Raw genomic sequence first — 22,173 nt, 5'->3', positions numbered from 1 at the left:
CTGTCCATGGGCTTACACTGACTATAGGGCAAACTCCAGGCCCCACAGGTATTTTACGGTCTTTAGAAAATGACGAGGATGTTGAATCACTGTACACAGTTACCCACAATCATATTTTATTATTTTATTAATTCATTCACATGATTGATTTATGAGGCTTTCCACAACTACATTCATAGCTCCGAACTACATTTTTTATTTACATTTATCCAGACACAGAATATGCACATGGATGAAGAAATGGTTATACAAAGCAAATATATTAAAAGCTTACAACACAAAAGCGTTGACTGATTTGCAGTTCGGTGAAATGAAACAACCAGTCCTGTGCTGATTTTTAACATTTGACAACTTGCCTGAGATTTGAGTGTGCCCACTCATAAATTAAATACATTTTGTCATGTATTAAAAGCTATGCCATGCTACAAGTGAATGACTAGCGGGGTCCTGGAAAGCAGGGTGGATAGTTTGGGGGAGCAGTCCCGACCAGCGTAGCACTGACAGGTGAACTTTTTGCCGAAGACGCTCAGGTCAGAGACGGTGAGCCTGCCGATGGCCACATAACTCATCTTGTACCTGATGATGGTGAAGGTTCGAGGGTTCAGGTGCAGGTAGTCACTGGAGTCGTAGTTCTTCCGCACGCAGCGGCCGTTGCCCTGGCAGAGCGAGCGGCTGCACAGCTTGGCCGCCGCCGTCACGTTGGCAATGTATGGGTTGAGGGTGGATGTTAGGTAATTGGACAGGGCTTCACATGAAGTCTAGAGAAAGAGATAGAAAGAGAGAGAGAGAGAGCTCACCATGATATCACAACGAAGGTAGGAACCCAAGACCATGATACAGACATGCCTATATACCTACTTGGTGTTGTTCCTTAAAATGAAATAGGTATGCAGACATATCTGTATTACAGTGTCTGTGTTTCTTGCATTCAACAATTCAACCCTGTCCACATCTCAATACTGATGGGTCCCATAGGCCTACTTTCTTTAAAGAATAGCAGCAAGTGATTTTTCTTGCTTGGAAGATTTTATTTTCAATAAATGTATCTAAATTCTGCAACATCTCTTTGTATCAGTCAATTTTCTAAACCAGAAGTTGCGCCACTTTGCCAATTTTCTGTAATTTCCTGTTACATTGCATTCAGTAACATGATGTACCATCAGGTTGACACAATGGTGCAGAAGTACTTTGGCTAACCCGAAGGGCGTTGTACCCTTTTGGGAGATTTTATGGAGTAGGAATTTGTTGGTAAGGTAGCAGACGCTGGCAGAGGACGGGAGGGTGTGTGCCACAGGGGCAGAGGGGCGTGCACCGTGCTATTGAGTTTCAGCTCACGTTGCGTGTGAGCCTTCTTTACCTTGTCGTTGTAGTCTGCGCTGGCCCCCCACAGCACTGAGCCGGAGGCCCCCACTGCCGCCGACTCCCCGATGGTGCTGACCAGGTCCCCCTGGAAACAGCAGAGCGCGGAGCGAATGTAAGGAAAAACTACAGTGCAGCTTTGCGTACAGAAACCGGACACCATCCGCAGTGGCTTACTCGTCCCACACAATGGCACTGTAATTTCAGATCTCGAAAGATACCACCTAGTCGCCCTTCTGGCCAAGCATTCAAATGCTCCATTGCCCATTGTCCTTTCATTTGAACAAAGTCTTTTGTTAAGAAAAAGAAAAAAACCTTTATTCTCCGGCTCGGCATAGAGCCTGTTGCTAAACCTGTCAGACAAAATGATTGAATACCATCTGTTAAGTACAAGCATTACTATTCTGATTTATTGTATTTTTCTACCACTTTTGAAAAACATTGTGAAATCTTTTCAAATCTTGATTTATTTTTAAAGATACAACCGGCATCCAGTTCACTTTAAACCACTATGCATATTTGACCTGAGTTTCCCAACAGGACGTGTCAGTCTGGAGACCCCTGATTACACCACATTTGAATTTTATGGCACTAGACATGTTCATACAGAACTTATAGATGTGAGAATGCATGTCAATGCTCGTCTATGGTCCCATGTAATATTTTTGTTTTTTCCAGAATTTCAAAAGCTTGTAAAATGAAGTTAACACGCTTGCCACATATGTTTTACTCACAATTTATTCACATTACAAGTTTGTGACTGTACTCAGCTTCTGGTCATTAGTGCTTCCATTTATAGTGATTTTAAGGAGGTGAGGATCCTGCACTCACCGTGCTGAGGAAGCTCTTGTTCTGGTCAGGGAAGACCGGACGGGTGTAGACGTAGACAGGGGCGGTGAAGGGCCTCTTGGGTAACACGGCCACTCTCATGGCCTCCTGGACGCGGTTACGGACGTACAGGGCAGCGCTGCCGCTCCCTCCCAGGGAGGACAGCAGGTAGACGGACGGGTAGAGGGCAGTGCTCGACTCCCACAGCCACAGCAGCTCATCATTTTGGCTCTGCGCCTCCGCGGGGCACCTCCCGGTGTAGCCGGGCTCCGCCCACCCGTAGTTGTAGCAATTGGGGAACAGGTAGAAGCCCCACAGGTACCGGGGCCTCTGCCTCACCCCCAGCCCCAGGGTCGCTGCCATGTAGTTCCGAGCGGCGTCCTGGAACTGACTCTTCGCCGCGGCAATGGTTTGACTAGAGGACATGAAGGGGTGTTTCTGACGGGCGTGGATGATGGACAAGATGCGGTAGATCCTCTTGGAACCCCAGTTCCTCTCCCACAGGGGGCGCCAGTCCTCCCAGTCGATGACGGCCATCCCGGGGTCGGACTCGGAGGTGATGTAATGGGCGATGTCGGTCTGGGCCTTGGCCAGGCTGGCCGTCAGGTTGCCTCTCTGCGGGATGCCCCCGTAGAGCTTCTGCTTGGTGGCCGCGTTCACGTGCGGGTACAGCCCCAGCCGGTTCGAGTAGAACAGCATGAGGGGCTGCCCGGGCACCTTGGCAGGCGTGGTCACCGCCCGGAACGGGGAGGTGTCCAGGGGAACGGCGTGCTTTCGGCAAGCGATCGTGGGTATGTTCCACACCACGATGAAGGGCAGGCCTTCGTAAAGAGGGGGAGCGGTCGGAGGGTGGGGCAGGGCGTGGCTTAGGGCCCCCAGCAGGTAGAAGGTGAGGGCGGACGACAGCAGAGCACTGCCTCTCCTCGTCTGGATGACCTGGTCCATCGTTATGCCTGTGAGTGAGAATTATCAGTTTCACACACTTGCGTGTACGTACGTACATACGAGCAGACTCACACGACACGTCACACACACAACGCTGTGCCACACACTTACCATTTACATGTCACACACCTCACTGCACACACACACACACACACACGTAATGTTAAGGTCCACTGGACAAGCAATAAGATTAAGATGTAACATTAATAAAATTGGACTAAGACATTGGCCCACTGCAGAGCAGTGGTGAGGCGCCATGATTTTAAACCTGTGGCAGACTTACCCTTGTTATAGCAGCCCCCAATTTGGGGCTAATATGAACGATGCCTATCACCTGGCTGTGATTACTGTGAGAGTTCAGAGGGGGGAGAATGCAGCAGCAGTGACATTAGTTGGCAGGTGAAAACCCACCACAGAATGTGAAGGCACCCCTAAAGAAACAATAGTGTGATTAGTTCCCCAGTACCATGCATTGTTGTCTTCAGCTCGGTGGGCTAATCGTACCTCTTGTGTGAAGTAGCTGGTGAGGTCTGTGGATTGAAACCCACTGCAGACCTACACAGCACAATGTCACGTGTGGCCACGCACACACCTGTCCAGGTGAAAAAGACATTCATTCATCATTTATTAAACACAGTCAAGGAACCAGACTTTGAAAGGTGAGAAGTTAAGTGAAAGTCAGTGCTTGAACTAAAATGATTTTAGCAGCACTAAAAATAGTCATTGGTTGATAGCCTTTCTACTGTAAATTAATACACAATGACTAACCTTAAATGGAAGAATTTCTAATCACTGACTTCAAGCGTTCTTTTATACCAAAGCCATGTCTCTAAAGCAGTATTAGAATGTTAGAATATTACTCATGCTGTCTGCTGTTGTACAATTAGTGATGAATTACTGTATCGTTCATCTATACAGGATGCAATAATTCTAGAATAAATCTCCATTAAGCTGGCATTATGAGCACAATGATGAGTCTCAGTCCCCTCCAAGCACCAGCGCAAGCCCCAGCTGATGCCCCCTTGTCATAGTTCAGGGGGTCAGTTTGGGAAGTGTCACCACGGAGGTTCCCCTTAGCCTCCCCTCTCCTTCAGGGCTACCAAAGCTGATCTGAAGCTGAAGCTCACGCTGAAGCTCACATTCGCAATGAAAAAAGAAAAAAACGGGTACCGTACCTGAGCATCCCTTCGCGTCGGCAGCGTGAGGTCAGCGCCCGGCGGGAGTTGCGCTGAGGTGAAGGTCTCTCTGGATGCGAGTGGAGTGCGGTCTGAGGGAAGCTCTCAGCTCTGGCAGGAGGCTGGAGGAGGAATCCCGCGAAAACAAGCCTGCGTTTCCCTCCCACGGCAGGGCACTGGAAAGGCTTGTGCACAAGACTCTCACCCCCCGGAGGTGCACTGTATTCGTCTCTCTGTCTTTTTATAAGCGAGACGGGCCAAGTTTGTCTTGGACGAGGGCAGGAGTGCACACCTTGGTGCTATGTGGTGGAGCATGTGTACTGGATTAACCTCAGCAAATGGGGCGATCCTTAGGGCAGCTTTAGGGCAGGCCATTGGAGGGGCATTAGTTGTGGGCACGCAGTGGTATGTCATCCACAATTGTTATAAGTGTGCCATACATCACACTACCCCAAAAAAAGTAACAAAAAATAAAATCTGAAATAAATATATATTTCAGCGAGCTGGAGAAAAGTCCTTGTTTTGACTCTTTTTCGCGAACAGATAGTTCACAAATATTTACAACTCATTACTATTATTCCTTTTAGCGAGCTGACGCCCTGACCCAGACTGACTCACAGTTTGCACAAAAGTGCAACAAGCTCTTGTTGTGTAGTAAGAACAGTGTTTGGGAAAATCCAGTGTGAGAGAGCCAGTTGTGCACTTTTAAAGGTTTGACCTACTGAAAACAGGGCAACTGTGTCTCAGCACAAAATATTGGGGAAGATATAGACCCAAAAAGATGTAAAGCACTTACAGTATATTCAGGAGATTTTAAAAAATGTCAGTTTGGATTAAAATTCCGGTTAAGCTCTTAAAAATGTTGTATGGCAATAAGATGGTAGATTTCATATCAGATCTTACCAGTGAGACCACTGTTAGACAGCAAAGCATAAAACCCCAATATAAATGCAGTGGCAAGAGTACCTTCGTCCATTTGTTACAACAAATCTTTAAAGGTTCACGAGTGTGAACATCACCCATAATATTTAGAGCCATACGTTTTTGAACATCCATGAGTGTCACTGTGGTACTACTCTGCTGTCTGTTCTCCTGTGCTCTGCTCTGCTGGGTTAGATGCGGAGTTGTGCTACTCTCAGAACCAGGGGTAAAGTCCGACACCATTTTGCTATACATTTTGTCAGTTGTTTTCTTTGTATAGACTACTGGATATCATAGCAGAATGGTTTCTACACATACCCATGTACAAAAATGAGTGATTTTCAAGGTGTCCTGGATAAGGATTTTTGCTGAACAAGTGATTTGTAAACGGATTCATTGACATTTGCCTTTGGGCTTTCTAAGGTAAACTTTCTAAAGACTAGGATTTCTTGGCCGAGTCGACCACGCGGGCATAATCGCTTACCGCTGTGGCAGAGCAACACCTGAGCTTCAACTGCGGCTGCCTTTTAAAGTTTTTCAGTCCAGTTTTAATAACAGCAACAATTTGCTACCTAAATGCAGGTGTTGCCAGGAGCCATACACGGACGCCATTGTTTTTAGAACACGTTTGGAAGGTGAATGGAGCGTTCATTTAAATTTCGCCCGGCGCCTTTCAAAGGGATAACCGCGGTCATTTGCATGAGCGGAATGCCTCTGCAGTTCAACCAAATCTACCGGGGGTCAAACAAAGCAGGAACAAAGGTTAGAGGAACCGGTGAAAGGCATGGAGACAGGTGAGACAAAAGGAGAGCTGCAGGTGTTACGTGTTCTATAAATAAAATACTGAATAATTATTTTCATATGAGGCCAAGAACAGAGCACAAAGAAGGATGGCCAGATGGTTGTAAAACAATGATGTTGCAAAAGTAAGAGGGAAGTGAAGCCTGTGTGCATCAAGTGCAGGTAGAACCACAAAATTGATTCCAAACTGGGAGAAACAAAGGCCAAAGAGACAATACACACAATTTATATGGTTTAATAATTTGTAGCCATGCTTGCTATAAGCAGTTCAAAGGATTTGGTTTAGATCCCTTTAAGTGCACTTTTATTTTCCAAAAGTTAGGTTTGGTCACACTTGTACTGTATTATCTTGTTTAAACATATGTCAGGATTGAACAGCCCTTCATAATGTTGACTTTTCTAAGGGGTGGATGATGTCAGATCTGGATCATTTCATAAGTGTGTGTGTGTGTGTGTGTGTGTGTGTGTGTGAGTGTATGTGTGCATACATATGTGTGTGTGTGTGAGTGTGAGTGACAGAGAGAGAGTGTGGAACAAAAACAGGGATGGTTCTCACAGCTGTGCCTTGTATTCAAAACTCTTTTCTAAGAATTTAAGCTTTGCAAAGCATAGACGGGCATCTCAAAGACACAATTTGCCTGATTTTTTTCAATGGTAGTTCCTTATTCCAGTTTTGGTTCCAGCAAGGTTACATAATACAAAAAGAGGAGAAAAATTCTGGCATATTTAATTCTGTAATGTGGACTTTGATAAACATATTCTCTCTTTTTGTGAATGACCCCTTTCTCATTACTGTTATTTGGTTAGTCTTTCAAACAATTACTGCATGTCTGTGTTTTGTGTACTGACATTGAAAATATATTATCAGTGAATAACATGGATAGTACCTATATAGAAAGCATATACTTGCTCTGATCTCTAAATCTCCCATGATTCTATGTGCAATGGTCGGGTGAAGCTGCATACACCTCTATCTGAACCATCAGTCAACAAATTCACAGCATATTCAAGAATATCAGAAGAATAACCCTGCAGATTATGCTTGTGTGTTTATAATACAATAATAATGTGATTAATAGAATGATTACTGATGCTTTATCTAGTGGTATTACATTCAAGCAATACAGTGTCATCATACAGTATGCAGATTACATTCCTGTTCAAGAGAACAAGGTCTGTCAAATAAAATCTCCAAACCCTACCCTCACACAGCGCTTAGTCACACATAGATACTACATCTGAAAGGTGGTTAAAAGACTGGTTAAAAGGCGGTCACAGCTCTGCACTTTTCAGTGCACTAGACCCCTCTGTAAACTTTCACTGTTAATTAACCGCCCTGCTTACATTTTCTTCAGATAATCTTCAAATTTTAGTTTTCATTGATTTCACCTTATCATACCCCAAATGCACCTGCTCAAGCTTACTCTATTTCTCTCTTTGAAATGCATCTATTATTTGGAAGGGAAATTATATGCTATGTCTACACACTCCCAGAGGCATTTCTGTTCACGTACCCTAATATTTCATGTGTCTTTCACACAAAACGTTTACATGTATCGTAACCTGTAATACAACCATACATATGCAGCATTATTCCATAACGGCTGGCTCATAATGTAGGCTACTATACAAAAATAAACTCTTTGCAATACAAAAACCAAAGAACCTGTTCAATGTTCAAAAGCTTATTGCTACATCAAGCTTATTGCGAGGAGCAGCTGGAACCGTTCTTTAGCAATACGACGGAACATAATGTGCCTTCAGAGTCAGATAGTTCGTCATATTATGAAGTTCAAGATCAGGAGCATAACAACAAATGCCGCAGAGTTTGCAGTCCTGAGGGCGGCGTTCTCTGTCTCCTCCGGGGGCTCGAGGCTGTCGCAGCGCTCGCCGCCGTAGCCTTGGTAGCAGTGGCAGCGGAATCTGTTCGCCAGCAGCTGCAGCTCGCGCTGCGAGTGCCAACCGGTGACGGCGAACTCGCCGTCTCCCGAGGGCTCGATGTGGTAGCTGTTGGCACTGAGGTGCAGGTAGTGCGGTGCGCGCGGATCCTGGCGCACGCACCTTCCGTTGCTCTGGCACAGGAAGTCGCTGCACACCTCGGCGGCGCGCGTCACGTTGGTGATGTACTGACCCAGTCTGCTCCCCAGAAACGACTTTACCCTGGAGCAGTTGTGCTGTGAAAGAGGGTTGTACAAAAAACGAATGATTTATTTATGGTTATGAAAATATATGGCAGAAAATATATGGGAGTAAGCAAAAAAAAAAAAAAAAGTAATAATTTTATTAAAACGTTTTTATATAATTTGTGTGTGTGCGTGAGCGTGTGTTTCTGTGTATGCTTGTATGTATGCAAGTGTGTGACTGTGTTTGTGTGTATGTGTGTGTCCGCGTGTGTGTGTGCGTGTGTGTATGGACTCACTCTGGAGGATGTGAGGTTGAGGTCCCCCCATATCACAAAGCCAGCAGCACCCAAAGCAGCGCTCTCCCCAATAGTGTGGATCAGATCCTTCTGCAAAATAATGTTACAGCAATGTTTTCCACGGAGCTTGTACCTATCCACATCAGCAAGAGCTCCATTAACAACCACCAAGGCTATTTATTCATTTAAAAATCTGGGCTATTATCTCAGCCCATTAAGAATAATACATCTGTGCTGTTGGCAGCGCAGTTTGATAAATAATGTTATAAATGGTGTAATATTATCCTTTAATATCAGTCCTTGCAACTGGAGGAAATAAATTTGGCCGTGTAATATGGCATTACTGTATTTTACCAATAGATGGCGCTCTTAAGGTTCAGTTTTACACTGTATGGTCCGGGATTTTTAAATTGAAAAAATTTAGGGGTTGAAAATTAGCATTTCACAGTAATGTCAAACTGCATATTTTTCCCATGACCTTATTGTAGAGGAAAATAAGCTTATTTGAAATTCTTTGTAGTTTTAGAATTTGCTTCTGGGTATGCACATCTCATGCAAAACCAAGAATACCCTCCTGAAATCCAGCGGAGAAACAGTTTAAGTATTTCTTCATTTTTGACATAATAAACGTCCTTCTGGGACAGGGTGGGGTTGAGTTTACATATCTTTCTTATGTAAATGCTACTGTGGCGTGTTTTTAGCTACATGTCAGACACCTACACATTGTCTGCTGTCTTCAGTGACAGATTTATTTCCCCATTGAATGGTGATTTATGAATGTACAGAATGACGTGGGGTCTCAGCAAAAATAAATCACATGTAGTGGTAAAAAATGGGGCTCAAAACAGCAAGAAAAACTCAAGAAAGGAAAAGAGAGCCAACCTTATGTTTTCAAAACAGAGTATGCAAACTGTTATAGAGCACGGGGGTGTTACAAATACCTTCTCAGCCGTAGGATGTCTACAGATTAAACACATCGCTGTTAGCACCACTTTCCTTTTCTTTATATTTGTGTTTTCTGTTTCACACCCCAGCACTTTATAAGAGTTTGTGTCCTTACTCTATTTAAAAAAAAAAAACAGTCTTCTAAAGACAAAAGGTTGGCTTTCTTTTCCTTTTTTGAGTTTTACTTGCCCTCGGTAAAAAAAATAAAAATAAAAAAGACATACATGACTATTTTATGACAACCTTTCTTCATATCCAAATGGAGACCAGAAAAGGCTTTTTCAGGGAGTTATCACACATCAAAATGCTAATTCAACGACTGAATTGACACTGGACATTTTACTGTGCAGGTTTCCTCACAGTGTCTGCAGGTATGTATGGTTCCTTTCCGTCAATAGCCAATCATAGCCTTGAGAACAAGGTGTGCGGACTCTTTAGCCAATAGATGACTTAAATTGGTCACTAGTGCTGAAACACACAAAAACCACCGCGGCCCTCCAGGATTGGAGTTTGACACCCCAGATTAGACCATGGGGATGGGAAATGATCACGTCAGACTGGGGACAAAAATGCTAAAGAAAATGAAGTTTTCCTGTGAAACTGGCACCCTGCTTTTCAGTACGCATACCTACTAGACTATACACTAAGTTGAAGAACCAGCGTTTTTGGATGAGGTCAGACAAACGGAAATGACCGTGCAATCGCACGGTGTGAGACCGGAGCTGTTACCGTGCTGAGGAAGGCCATGGCCTCGTCCCGGTAGCCCAGGCGCGTGTAGACGAAGGTGGGCAGGTCGTGGTCCAGGGAGGCGAGCGAGGCGATCCTCAGGGACTCCAGCACCCGGTACTGGGAGAAGTGCAGGTTGCTGACGCTGTTGGCGTGGGACTTCCTGATGGCGACGGAGGGGAAGAGCGCCGTGCTGCTGTTCCACAGCCAGAGCAGCTCGTCGTTGCGCAGGCTCTCCAGCAGGGGGCAGGAGCCCGTGTAGTTGCGCTGGTGCAGGTTGTAGTTGTGGCAGTCGGGGTAGAGGTAGAAGCCCCAGAGGCCGTGGGGCCGGGTGCTGGTGCACAGCTGCAGCGTGCTCTGCATGAAGGCCATGGCGCTCCTCTCGAACCCGCGCCGGGCCAGCTCCTCCAGCTGCTCGTCCGTGATGTTGACGTAGGCCCGCGAGACGAGCTCGCGCGACTTCTGCCGGTAGATGTCCTTCTTGTGCCAGTTGCGGCCCCACTGCGGCCGCCAGTACTCCCAGTCGATGACGGCCAGGCCGCGGAAGTCCTCGGCGGGGATGTAGTGGCAGATGTCCTGGCGGGCCTTGCGCAGGTGGGCGGTCAGGCTGCAGTTCTGCGGGAGGCCCCCGTTGACGGCCTTGCCCTGGTCGGTGTAGTGCGGGTAGTGGCCCAGCCGGTTGGCATAGAAGATGGTGACGTTCTGGCCCGTCCTCATGGCGCGCGGGCTGCCGTTGATGTGGAAGAGGTTGAGGTTGGCGCTGATGTTGTACTTGCTGGCGCACATGTCCAGCGGCGCGTTCCAGGCGGCGATGAAGGGCTTTCGGCCAATCAGGGGCAGCTTGGCGGGCTTCTGGGTCAGCGCGGCATGGACGAGGAGGAGAAGCCAGGAGCAGGTCAGAGCGCAGCCGACGGGTGTGGCGTGGTGGAGTCGGGCACCCACTGCCGCCCTGGGCATCCTGCTGCTTGTCTCACTGGAGGCCGCTGTCACTCACCCTGTGGGGGGAGGGGCCAGGGCAGGGAACAACAGAGGTCAGTGGAGGATGAATGTCCATTTATTGTTGTTTATAGTATTGTTACTGATTGTCTTAATGCTTGAGATGGGGGGGTTGGGGGGAGGGGGGGTAAGGGGGAGGGGGGTCGGGATTTGGGGAGGGGGGAGAATTTCACCAAGCCTGGCATGAGAAACACCATAACTCATTATTTTGGATCATACATAATATGTGTATTATTTTAGAGGGCACACAATGAACCAAGATGGGCAGAGTAGTCTGTTATGGCCTTTGGCTTTATTTGTGTTCACTGCCAATGAGGATAAAACACAACCACAGAAAATCACCACAGGAATTCACAGGGTAAATAAATGGCCTGCTCTTAGCTTATCAAGGGCTGGGAATAATGATTCGTCTGCACCGCAGAATAAATTTAGGGATTATAGCGTGTAGTGTAAGAATTTCATTGCTTTCCCGCCATGTACTTAAGCTGCATAAGAATATCCTGTGAAGTCTTCCACGCCGAAGTCTATAAATATGCTGCCAGACTGTTTCGGGAGAAGCAGAGGTAAGAGGGCAGAATGTGGAGCTTCGTTCACACCCAGACACCGGACTGAAGCTTGGGCCAGTCTTACAAACTGCATCCTGTCCACATCACAGTAAACACAGACCAGCGCCCTGCCCACACAGCCCTAATGATAGCCGCGGTAGCCAAGGGAACAAAACGGCCTTTTTGCCAAAGCAGGAGAATTGGAAGAGACATTTGCTCAGCATGCACGCGGCGATATCTCAAACCTTGGCCGAAAAAGCTGAGTTCTCATCTTCAGGTTAAAGTAACATTTTGCTCCCATGAAACCTTGCCTCTATTAAAAGAATAATAATAAAGCGAGGTGGAGCATTAAGTCTAGGTCCTGTGCCAGACACGGAGTGAAGCAACTTACCAGAGTAAATTTGGAAACTTCAGGGGGATCAGTCCCCGTTTTCCCAAGGGGATCAAGTTACAGTGTTTCTTTGGATGTTTTTTTTTTTTTTTTTTTTTTTTTTTTGGGGGGGGGGGAGTGGTGTGAGTGAAATGATTTCCAGACACATGGGCTTAATGTACATGGAACTGCGCCTTCAGTAATGGAACTAATCAATTGTAACTATGGTGACGATAATAACAATTTATGGAGAAATCATTAATGCCAGCCATCCACAAATTAAGGAAGCAATTGCATGGAGCTCATATTATTTACTGGAAAAAAAATGTGTTTTCAGAAGTCTGGGGTTTAATGTGTGGGCAGGAAGAGCAGAAATAAGCCTCTTCCTGTGCAATTAGCCTCTAGTTCACCTACGGTGCTCACAAACAGCACTGACTGCAAATCAATCTCTCAAGGCCCAGAGTTGGGCAACTACTTGTGTAACTGACGCACTACTGTTGCATACTGTGTCATGTCATGAAACCTCGAAGGTGTGGCTAGGGGGGTGGATGCCCCCTCCCCCCTCAGATCTCATATGACCATAATTCCCCACACAAAGCTGTGTGTTTCTACACAAGGGGCAACAGAAAGGGGTGGCGTGAACCGTCCTGTTGCCCCTGTCTATTTTCACACTGTCAAGCACAGTCAACAGGTCCTGTCTGATAACTGCAATCTAGTCGGGGTTAGGAAATAAATAGTTGAAATTTTTATGTGAATGGGAGCAGATGGCATATTGTTTATGTAATTCAATGTGTTTATTATAAAGGTCTTAAATGCTGGGGAAGCCTATATAAATTGAAGGCAAATTACATTAAATTGCTGTAATTTCCCTTTTTCATTTTGTCTAATAAAATTGTGATACTTGACTAAAGGGGCAAAACAAACAAATAAACAAGAACAAATAGAAAATATAACAAAAATATGAATTTTTTTTTGTTTTTATTATATTTCAGCTAGAAGTTAAAAATCCTAAGCAAACAAAGTTGTTATGAAATATAATGTAGTATAAAGTTTTACACCAATTTGATTGAATGTTTCTTTTGCTCTAAGGATTCAAGACAGTGGGAAAAGCTCAGACTTTCAGTTTGCATGCTTATCTCATGAAGCCACAAGATGTCGCTGTTTCAAACCCTTGAGAGATCGCAACTTTCTTTGTATCATGTGCTCCACTGCGAAAGTATGTAAAGCTTGGAACTATCAATGACTGATTTTCAGTGTTCATCTGGTTTCCCTAACCCACAATTCCCCACAGAGGCAATTATGAGAGGAGCCATGGTTTTTGTGCATGAGAAACTGTAACCAGCACCAGCAACCCCCCTCCCCACATCCCTCCCCCACTCCCAGGACAACACAAAACTGTGATTTCTGTCTAGTGGGCAGAAATTTTGTTTTTATCTCCCACATAATTCATATCCAACTTCTTTATAATTCAGCAATTTATGCCAAATCAGTGTACTACTCCTAGACTATTTGAGTATTCTACAGCCCTTTGTAGGAGTATTGCCCCTACCCCCTCATTTTAACAATTAAAATCACTCTCTAGCTCCAAGATGATGCCAAGACTGTAAGTGGAGGCATTCAGTCTGTAAACTTTGGTGCTTTGAATTTGGCTTCGAATTCTAACTTTTGAGATTTCTCCTTCTTACCCTTGCACATCATCACAAAGTCTACAGACTCTGAAATAAATGTGTGAGAAAATAAGAAGAATGAAAAATGAAGACGTTTTTTCAGATGGTTAGATTGAAAGCATTTGGACCTCACTTCTGACTAAAGAAAGCTCTGTATTTTTGGAGTGATTTGGATGTTATTTTGAAGCATGTTATTTTGGAGCAAGCACAAGCTTAAAGTAGAGAAATAGATGTTTTGAATGGATATTATTATTATTATTATTATTATTATTATTATTATCATCATCATCATCTGCATGTCATTTACGATGATGATGCTCAATCTAGATCACCCCCCTCCCCCCAACACATACACACAATGTAGTAACAACCCCTGACTTTCCCTGAGATGAACTTCAGCCATCTGGCAGAAGCCTACTGTCTGTCAACAACACAGTATGTGTGTGTTTGTGTGTGTCTGTGTGTGTGGGCGGGGCTACCTCCAGCCAAACCTTTATTACCCTTGGGTATGGAATCTGACTCTGTCTGCCTGTCTGTAGTCTCCATCCGAGGTTAACACTAAAGGGATTGAGTGTCTGCAAGCTCTGTGCTTTTTTCATCAGCTCTTTAATGTGTTTTCTTTAAAGTGTTTTTGAAACAAAAGGGAGACTTTATTGGAAGTTTCCATTGAATTTGGATTTAATTGGATAAGTCTATTACACGCCACAAGCCCAGACGTCAACTTCACCCCCTCTTGACCCGTTGGTTTGGTGGTTCCAAGAACCGACTGCGATAATAACTGTTTGCAAGGACAATAACGGTTTTTGTTTTTGTAATAGTTAGGAGAAGAAGCAGCTTGTGAGTAACCCAGCCCAGTAACCCTGCACAGGACACACCCCTTTCCAGTACAGGACTGCAAAACTTTCACATAGCCACAGTGTCTGATTACTCCCAGCAAAGCAGTGTTTTAAAAATACCTACATTATATACCCATCTGCCTGACACACAGCCATCTAATACTTTATAGCATGTTTTCAATGCTTCAGTAATTTCTTTATAATGACTTATTTACAGTCAGATTTTTTTGGAAGATCCTGCTGCTGATGCTTCGGTGCCCTGTCCTGTGGGTGCATCCGACCAGGGGTACGGAGGACTCACCCATGGGTCCCACGGTGCCTGGCCAATCCTCGTGACAAATTCCTGAGGACGGAGGGAGTTCAGTCAGCTCCCCAGCATGTTTGGTCCCGCGGTGTCTCGTATGCACAACTCAAACCACCCCAAACCCTTTTATACTGGAGGGAGGGAGAGAGAGAGAGAGAAGATGGAGAGAGAGAGAGAGAGAGAGAGAGAGAGAGAGAGAGAGAGAGAGAGTGAGTGAGTGAAGGAACGTTTCCTGAGGGGGAGGAGAAGCCACCACGAGGACTTCCACCACAACACAACGATTAAAGTGGGGAGGAGGGAGATCCCAGGCCAAATCCCACCGACTGCACGTCACTGCTTCATCCTTAGATTCCTTCCAAGAGCCACGGCGCAGCGAAAAGCCGTAGGCCCCACCCGCATCGATCAGCGTTAGCGAGATGGGGCGGGGGGAGGGGGGGGGGGACCCGGGCGGGCCCCCGTCTGTTCTGTTCCCATGCATGTGAGGGCTGGGGTGAGGGTGTCGCAGGGCTCAGAGCCACAGATTGTTGTGTGTGTGGTGCTGCTGTTGCATGGGCGGGGACGCTGTTCCTTCTGATGGGGAAAGCAAAGAATGCAAGCATCCTTCAGGAGGCCATTTTCACTTCCCCTTGTCCCGGCTGACTCCGGGCTCCTCTGCATTCCTCTGCGGTCTTGTCTCTTGCAGTCCTCAGGTTGGTTAGGTTTCTATCTGTTATTTGTAGATCGAGCTGGTATCTCACACCATCTGGGTTTACTTCCATAGACATTCTCATGGTGAGCCACATCCCTTTCCTGCAACAGATCCGCTGTCTAAAATGTTCAGGATGCTACATGTGAAGCTGCTTCCGATGGGAGGTGCAAAATTAGCGTTTAATTTACTTTCTGAAATTCTTCAGTAAATTGTTCAGACAGTCAGTACATTTTGTAACGGTTGTTTTGAATATTTCTGCGAAGATGCAGACTTTATTTATTCTGTGAAGAGCCGCAGTGTAGCTCTAAAGAGCTTCAGATTATACGTGCTTGTGAATTACGACTTAAGCAGGCAAGCAGCTTACGTTATTAAAAAAAGAAAAGTCAGGCGTTTTTTCTTTTAGAGAGATGAACTCTAATCCCTTCACTAACAATGATCCATGGGTGTAGATACCTATCGGTCTTCTTAATATCCTTTTGTGTTTCCAATTGATATGCTTTAATGCATGACTATTAACAAAACATTGATATACTGTATAACTGCAAGGGTCAGGAGGGACAGGTAGCCATGTTGGGAGAAAACATGATCCAGTGTGTGCACAGACGGACAGAACTCGTCAGAAAGCTTGTGCTTTTTCATGTAAACTGAAACACTGAATGATCACAATGATTAAGACTCTTCCTATAGAGATCCATCAGATCGCTCTCCCCTCATCCTGTCCCACCCCTGAAACCACTGCAGCCCTGCAAAGTCTGGAGTGATCAGATTTAGACGTGTATCTGTGTCAGTGGCGATCATGGTCTCGCTCACATTTCTGCAGGGAATGTTTAATATTCTAAACTTTCCGGCTGTTTTCTCGGAGGGTGCGGTGTTCACGCACTTTGATTTCACTGCTCTTGGCCTGCAGGACTGCTTTGCACGCCACTCTCTTACCTCACGCTACCCTACGACTCTTTGTTCTCTCCTAGCCTGCAGTATTGCTCCTTGTATACACCACTGTTTTTGACTGATACCACTATTCCTCAATGGCATGACTCCTGCATACCGAAACCACTAACCCTAAACTAGGACATTGGTCTTCACCTGTACCATTGCTTACGTCTGCGCCAACTCTTCTGGCCTTCAGCACTGTTTCTCATGTATTCCTATTCTCTGCACCATGCCCTAAACAAGTCCACTGTTTTCTCCAGTCTTCCATCACTCAGCTCAACGTTCTTCACAGCAACTCACCGCCGTTGCTCCAAAAGAGCAATAATCCACCTCTGGCTTCACCGCTACTGAATTGCACTGCGGCTCCTAATGCTGTGCTCCTCCTCGCTAACCCTTCTGCTCAGAGTAACCCTCTATTCTTCTACTATAACCCGGCTGTTCACATTCACTGAACTGCTCCTCCGTTGTGACCTTGCTGTTCAGTCTAAAGCGTCGGGCCTCCACTCAGAAGCCCCGTGCTGCATGTCCTCTGTCGTGGAGACGCTCGGGAATGCACAGCAGATGTTGCAGCAGTCGTGTTAACTGACTGGCAAAACAGTCTGGGAGCTGGAAGAGTGTCAGGCGCTGGCAAGCAACGGTGAATCTGAGTGAAAGGGGGAGAGGGGGAAAGAGAAGGAAAAACCACTCACACAACTATAGCTGGCCAGCTCTCACTATAAACAGACTGTGCTAACGGTTACGGTAACAGGGTATAATGTTTATACTTGTCAGCACTAATTATTTAACTCATTGGTGGAGAAAAAAATCACAGAAACAAGAGGTGATGTACGCAATGAGAGGGAGCGGTGATTCCATCTATCCTTTGTCCTTCGCTCGTTTTCCCCTTCCTCTCCTCTGAGTCTCGGAAACATCTGGAAGGCTGGGGCGCCCCTCAAGAAAAGTCGAAACGGGGATTGCGTTACAGGAGGGTTAGGCCGTCTATACCGCCCAGAGACCTACCCCAACGACAGCCCAAACCTGAAACAGAGAAGCAGCGTGCTGTAGAAAAGGTCCTGTTAGGCTGGGCCTGGTGCCATTTCCCCCTTTACCACAAAACCCCTCATTTAGTCAGGAATGTGCTGACCAGGAGTCTCCTTGGTCTGTGCTCTGACACAAGAGACTGTGAAAGCCATGCTATGCTGTGCTATGCTACGCTACGCTACGCTACGCCATGCCGTGAATATTATCTCAGATCTGTGGGTTCAGGGGAGCCTCGAGAGCATCAAACCCCTCGTGTCCTATTGGACACAGATGTTCAGACGCCATGGAGTTGGCGCCCTGTTTGACAGACAGCCCACTCCCCAGCGGGACCGAGCCACGTGCAGTCATTGCGGGAGACAGGCTTCTCCCCGACGGTAAATGGAGGGGGCTCAAACGGGCGTTTTTGGGAAACCGCACTCCCAGAGCCGGAGTGCATGGCTAGTCCCTCCACAAAGATGAAACCCTCCACTGATTATGCCGACCCCTGTGGTTCTGGAAGAATTCTTGCTTCCTGGTTGAAGAACATTCCCATCACTCTGCATAAGGGGGAACTGTTCTCCGAGTGGTTTGAACCCTCACGACCCAGGCAGTGTAGGTGGTAGGTCTTTCCACCCCCCCCACCCCACCCCCAAAAAAGAAAAAAGACACCGTCCCCTCTGCTTTGTCTGGCCCGCTGTGGGACATTACATCATTGTTGTCCTTCAGACAGAGGCTCATCAGAAGGTTTTTGTGCACAATGCATCCTGTAATTATTCCACAGACACAGGAAGTATGGGCGTTGGGTGCCGAGGGACATCGAGTCACTGCTTCTCTGAGGATACATGAAGGCAGATTCCAGAGTGTAATGAGGTGACACTGCATGACATTATTTATTATGTTTAGCACATGACCTAAATAAATTTCAATCAACCTGCAACACTGCTATGTGGCTGGATATTCACTGATGCAATTCAGACTCTGTACCACACATACTGTACAAGTATAGCTGCCGTGCCTCGCAGTGAGTTTAACCTGCAACTCTCTGGTAGCTGGTTACAGCCAAAAAAATACTCTCTCAAGGTATTTGCGACCTGTGTAAGTGTCATTCTGTCACCCAGCTGAGTGGAGTACAGCACCCAGAGTCAGATTGAAGTTAAGGCGAGAGCTCAGACTGAGTCTAGCAGGTTCTCAGTTCCAAGAACAAGAGCACCCCTGCATCTTGTTCCAAGAGAGTGGGGTACCTGGAGTTGGTTATTGTGATAAAATCACTTAATTTAATAAGGTCCCAAATTCTGTTGTCATGTTTGCCTCAGTTGTTATGCAACTGCATGAATGAAATTGGCATAAACACATTGTAATTTATGTCTAACTGCCAGTCACAGTGGTCAGGCTGTAATGATACTTCTGCTTCAGAATCATGAGCGACTCACCTATGATAACTTTAAGACTGTCATGGTTTTAACCAATGACTGCACTGCAAACATGCATTGTTGTTATTGACAGGATCTACTCCTCACGCTGCCCAGAGTCAAAAGAGACACAAAATTCACCATAAAACCAGTGGGCTCAATTGCCTCAATACTGTCCAAACGTGCATGCTGATCCCATCTCACGCAACATTTGGGGGCATGCTGGAGTCAGCTAGAGGAAAATATCTCTCATCTTCAGCAAATCCAGGGCTGGGAAAAGGGGCTATTAGTGGGGGCAGAGGCAACACTGTTCCAGCAAGATCGCTGCATTTGTTTAACTTCGGCAGTGGAGCACCCCAGGGACCTCTGGTCGAGTCAACCACCATCCTAACCTCATGGTGGAGAGCACATCCAAGTTTGGTTTCACTGTGGCATGCTTAGTCATTTAGCAAGACTTTCTCTTTCTGTCTCTCCCTCTCTCTCCCACTCACTCTCTCTTTCATTCTCCTTCCCCTCTGTGCCAAGACCCTACGCAATTCTACCCAGATCCTCTGAAATGCATGTTTTATATTTTTCATAATCAGACTGTTTACACTGCAGACTGGAGAGCGGCAGTAAACCCAATCCTCTAAAATGGATTGCAGATGAACAGTGTAAGACAGGATCCCTGCATTTTCTCCTTCCATTAGTCATCCCTGTGTTAGTGCAAAGAGATAGAGGACCAAAACCTCGTTATATCTCTAATGTGGAGGGGGTGAGACAGAACGGCACCAGGACATCACTGTGTTATTGGGCCCTCTTCTCAGAGGGGAGTAATGCTAGCTGGCTCCATGGGCCTGTTTGCTGTTATTTATGGTCTGTGATGCGGCGTGGGTTTCCCCACAGAGACAGCGGTAGCCACAGTGGAAGACGGCCAGAACTTATTCAGCCACCTCATATCCCCCTTCCTGCCTGAGACACAGATCCAGGGGAGAGGGAGAGGGACGGAGAGGAACATAGGGGAGAGGGGGAATCGCCGAAAATATCCGCCAAAAATGTCTTTAAAACAACCGCATCAATACTATCAGCTTTGGAAATTCAAGTGTTTTATATTAATCAGCTATGACGAGCTTGTTTTGAGATTGTGTTACAGCAGTTACAACCACGTATGAAAACTGGAAAACCAAAACATCCAGAACAGTTGTTATGCACTTGAGCCCAGTTAAGATGATTAATCCATTTTTGTTTATAATAATTTAATGTTACCGCATATTCACATAGAATTCAATACTAAATAAAACGGTTGTATTTTCACAGTTCCCTCTCTGCATTTTAGCCAGCCATGCAATTCTGTTGCTAATTTTCCCGCATATCAAACGACCCATGTAATGGTAGCGATGAAGATGACGATGTGTTAAGTTTTCATCACTAAATGCTTTTTGCTGAAGCAGAAAGCAAATTACAGAGCTTCAGCCTGCTGAACTCAACTATAGACTGAGAAGGTGACAATTAGCACGGGGAGTGTGTGACGTGCTCCTAGAAGTTTTCTGCAAGTGAGTGTGTGTGTGTGCGTGTGTGTGTGTGTGTGTGTGTGTGTGTTTTCAGTTGCATACAATGAACCATGTAATTGGCCTACAGCTGTCGCTGAATTCAAACTAGCTGTTTTCGTCTTCAGAATAACAGTAATTTTGTCTTTCCCCATACCTCTGTAATGTTATTTAATAGGGAAAAGTCCATATGCTGGGGCCCAAATATTTTTACTAAAGCAGAAGAAAAGAGCTCTACTTACAGGGATCACTATAACAATGTTTCTGTAATACTTTAACATCCTCATAATGCTGTTGCAACATTATATGAACATTGTGAGAAGGCTAGAGGTCACCTGGAAAAATACATGTTTTTTAAGGCTTGCTTTAAATCTGAATGAGAGAATTGTTTCTCTATCAAATTATTTCAGGCCTTTGTAAAAATCTTGGGAATAGTCTTGAGTTTTGTTTTATCCTAAATTAAAAGCAAATGTTTATTTTTTTCCATAGCTGAGCTATTTTATACTTTAAATTTGGCTTTAATTAGTAACTGTTCGTCTCCCTGTTTTCTTGGTACTCAGTCTGTAAAAAATTTAGGTAATCAAAGGTAATGAAATATGCAGCAGCCTTCCGAATCACAAATACTCCAAAGATCAGCCTCTTAGACCTTGACAATTGACTGTCTTGGTTAGAATTGAATAGCACAACAGTAATGTACTTTTATAGTATATGTCAGTGTTTCTTTTGCCACCTTAGTGAACATAAGAAATTATCCAGAGCTGAAAGTAGCTGTACAACAGGGTACATCCACTGACCTGTACAGTATGTGGATCAACTGATATAATGACATTACATGTGGATAGGTTAAGCCATCCAGGTGACTAGAAACACCGCTGGACTAGGATATCCTTAAACAAAAGCAAAATGTGTGTGTGTGTGTGTGTGTGTGTGTGAGGGTGGGGAGAGGGCCCACCTTTGGGGTATATGTCTATGTGCTCTCTGACTTGTGGTAACTATCCTATGGTATTTTGTAGCCTGAAATGTGTAAAATAGCATTGACAAAAGTAAGGTCCTGCACATTGCTAGGTGTTTATGGGCTCAAAATAATGTGTATATAAGTAGCTGGGAATGTTTACCCAAACACCGCCCCCCCCCCCCCCCCCCCCCCCCCCCCCCCTCCCTCTTCCAGCCCCCCAGTTCAAATGAAGGCGCCACAGGATAATATTGTGCTCCAGAGAGAAACCACAGAAATGCAGGAAAAACAGCTCTAGTTCAAATAGAATGTATAAAAAACCAGCGTGACCCACAGCAGGAAAGCCTGCATAGAAACAAAGAAAGACAATTGGACTAGCTGTCCCTAAATCCCATCTGGCCCGTCTTTGCCACTTTCAGAACTCTCATCACTTCAAACACATATCTACTGTACCCTGAAGTAAAAAAAATTAAAATTGAAAATGTCCATGGAATATCTATTTTTCAGATAAATGTCTTCTTAGGAAGTATATAATATAGAGAGGAGTGTGATTAACTGAGGACTTCACAGTTATCTCTTTGGACTCACGTTCATCTGGACTGTTTTCTCGGTTGTAACAGCACCCTGCTGTTAAAATCTGCACTTTGTGTCTGTAGGCAAACTTATCATTGCCCCTAATGAGTCTTCTACCACCGTAGTGTCATCTGTGAATTTTATGGTGCAGTTGATGCCATGTTTAGCAGCACAGTGATGTGCCATAAGTCATGGTCCTAAGTAAATAAAGAATAGACCAGAGAACCTAAAACATAGCCTTGTGGTGAGAGACGAGAGC

At 45.4% G+C, this 22,173-nt stretch overlaps 2 protein-coding genes across 2 annotated transcripts; both read right to left on the bottom strand.

Annotated features, from left to right (window-relative positions):
- Positions 1-224: 224 nt before the first annotated feature.
- spam1 (sperm adhesion molecule 1) lies at positions 225-3,220 on the bottom strand. The gene is made up of 3 exons (XM_035426625.1): positions 2,191-3,220; positions 1,358-1,447; positions 225-758 (listed from the first exon to the last, which is right to left on the bottom strand). The coding sequence occupies exons 1-3, from the start codon at positions 3,130-3,132 to the stop codon at positions 423-425; spliced, it is 1,368 nt and encodes a 455-aa protein (XP_035282516.1). The 5' UTR covers positions 3,133-3,220; the 3' UTR covers positions 225-422.
- Positions 3,221-7,105: 3,885 nt separating this feature from the next.
- On the bottom strand, positions 7,106-14,919 carry LOC118231418 (hyaluronidase-4). The gene is made up of 4 exons (XM_035425196.1): positions 14,835-14,919; positions 10,123-11,114; positions 8,449-8,538; positions 7,106-8,203 (listed from the first exon to the last, which is right to left on the bottom strand). The coding sequence occupies exons 2-4, from the start codon at positions 11,074-11,076 to the stop codon at positions 7,808-7,810; spliced, it is 1,440 nt and encodes a 479-aa protein (XP_035281087.1). The 5' UTR covers positions 11,077-11,114; positions 14,835-14,919; the 3' UTR covers positions 7,106-7,807.
- Positions 14,920-22,173: the final 7,254 nt, after the last annotated feature.

This window comes from Anguilla anguilla, chromosome 7 (assembly GCF_013347855.1).
Source record: "Anguilla anguilla isolate fAngAng1 chromosome 7, fAngAng1.pri, whole genome shotgun sequence".
Classification (NCBI taxonomy): domain Eukaryota; kingdom Metazoa; phylum Chordata; class Actinopteri; order Anguilliformes; family Anguillidae; genus Anguilla; species Anguilla anguilla.
This window is presented reverse-complemented; position numbering and strand designations above follow the sequence as displayed.

Excerpts from the sequence above, each read along its gene's own strand:
- LOC118231418 (XM_035425196.1), bottom strand. The coding sequence starts at position 11,076 with ATGCCCAGGGCGGCAGTGGGTGCCCGACTCCACCACGCCACACCCGTC. Across the intron at positions 8,539-10,122 it reads CCATGGCCTTCCTCAGCACG|AAGGATCTGATCCACACTAT; the intron begins GTAACAGCTCCG and ends ATTATTTTGCAG. Across the intron at positions 8,204-8,448 it reads TCAACCTCACATCCTCCAGA|CACAACTGCTCCAGGGTAAA; the intron begins GTGAGTCCATAC and ends CCTCTTTCACAG.
- spam1 (XM_035426625.1), bottom strand. The coding sequence starts at position 3,132 with ATGGACCAGGTCATCCAGACGAGGAGAGGCAGTGCTCTGCTGTCGTCC. Across the intron at positions 1,448-2,190 it reads ACAAGAGCTTCCTCAGCACG|GGGGACCTGGTCAGCACCAT; the intron begins GTGAGTGCAGGA and ends TGCTGTTTCCAG. Across the intron at positions 759-1,357 it reads GCGCAGACTACAACGACAAG|ACTTCATGTGAAGCCCTGTC; the intron begins GTAAAGAAGGCT and ends CTCTTTCTCTAG.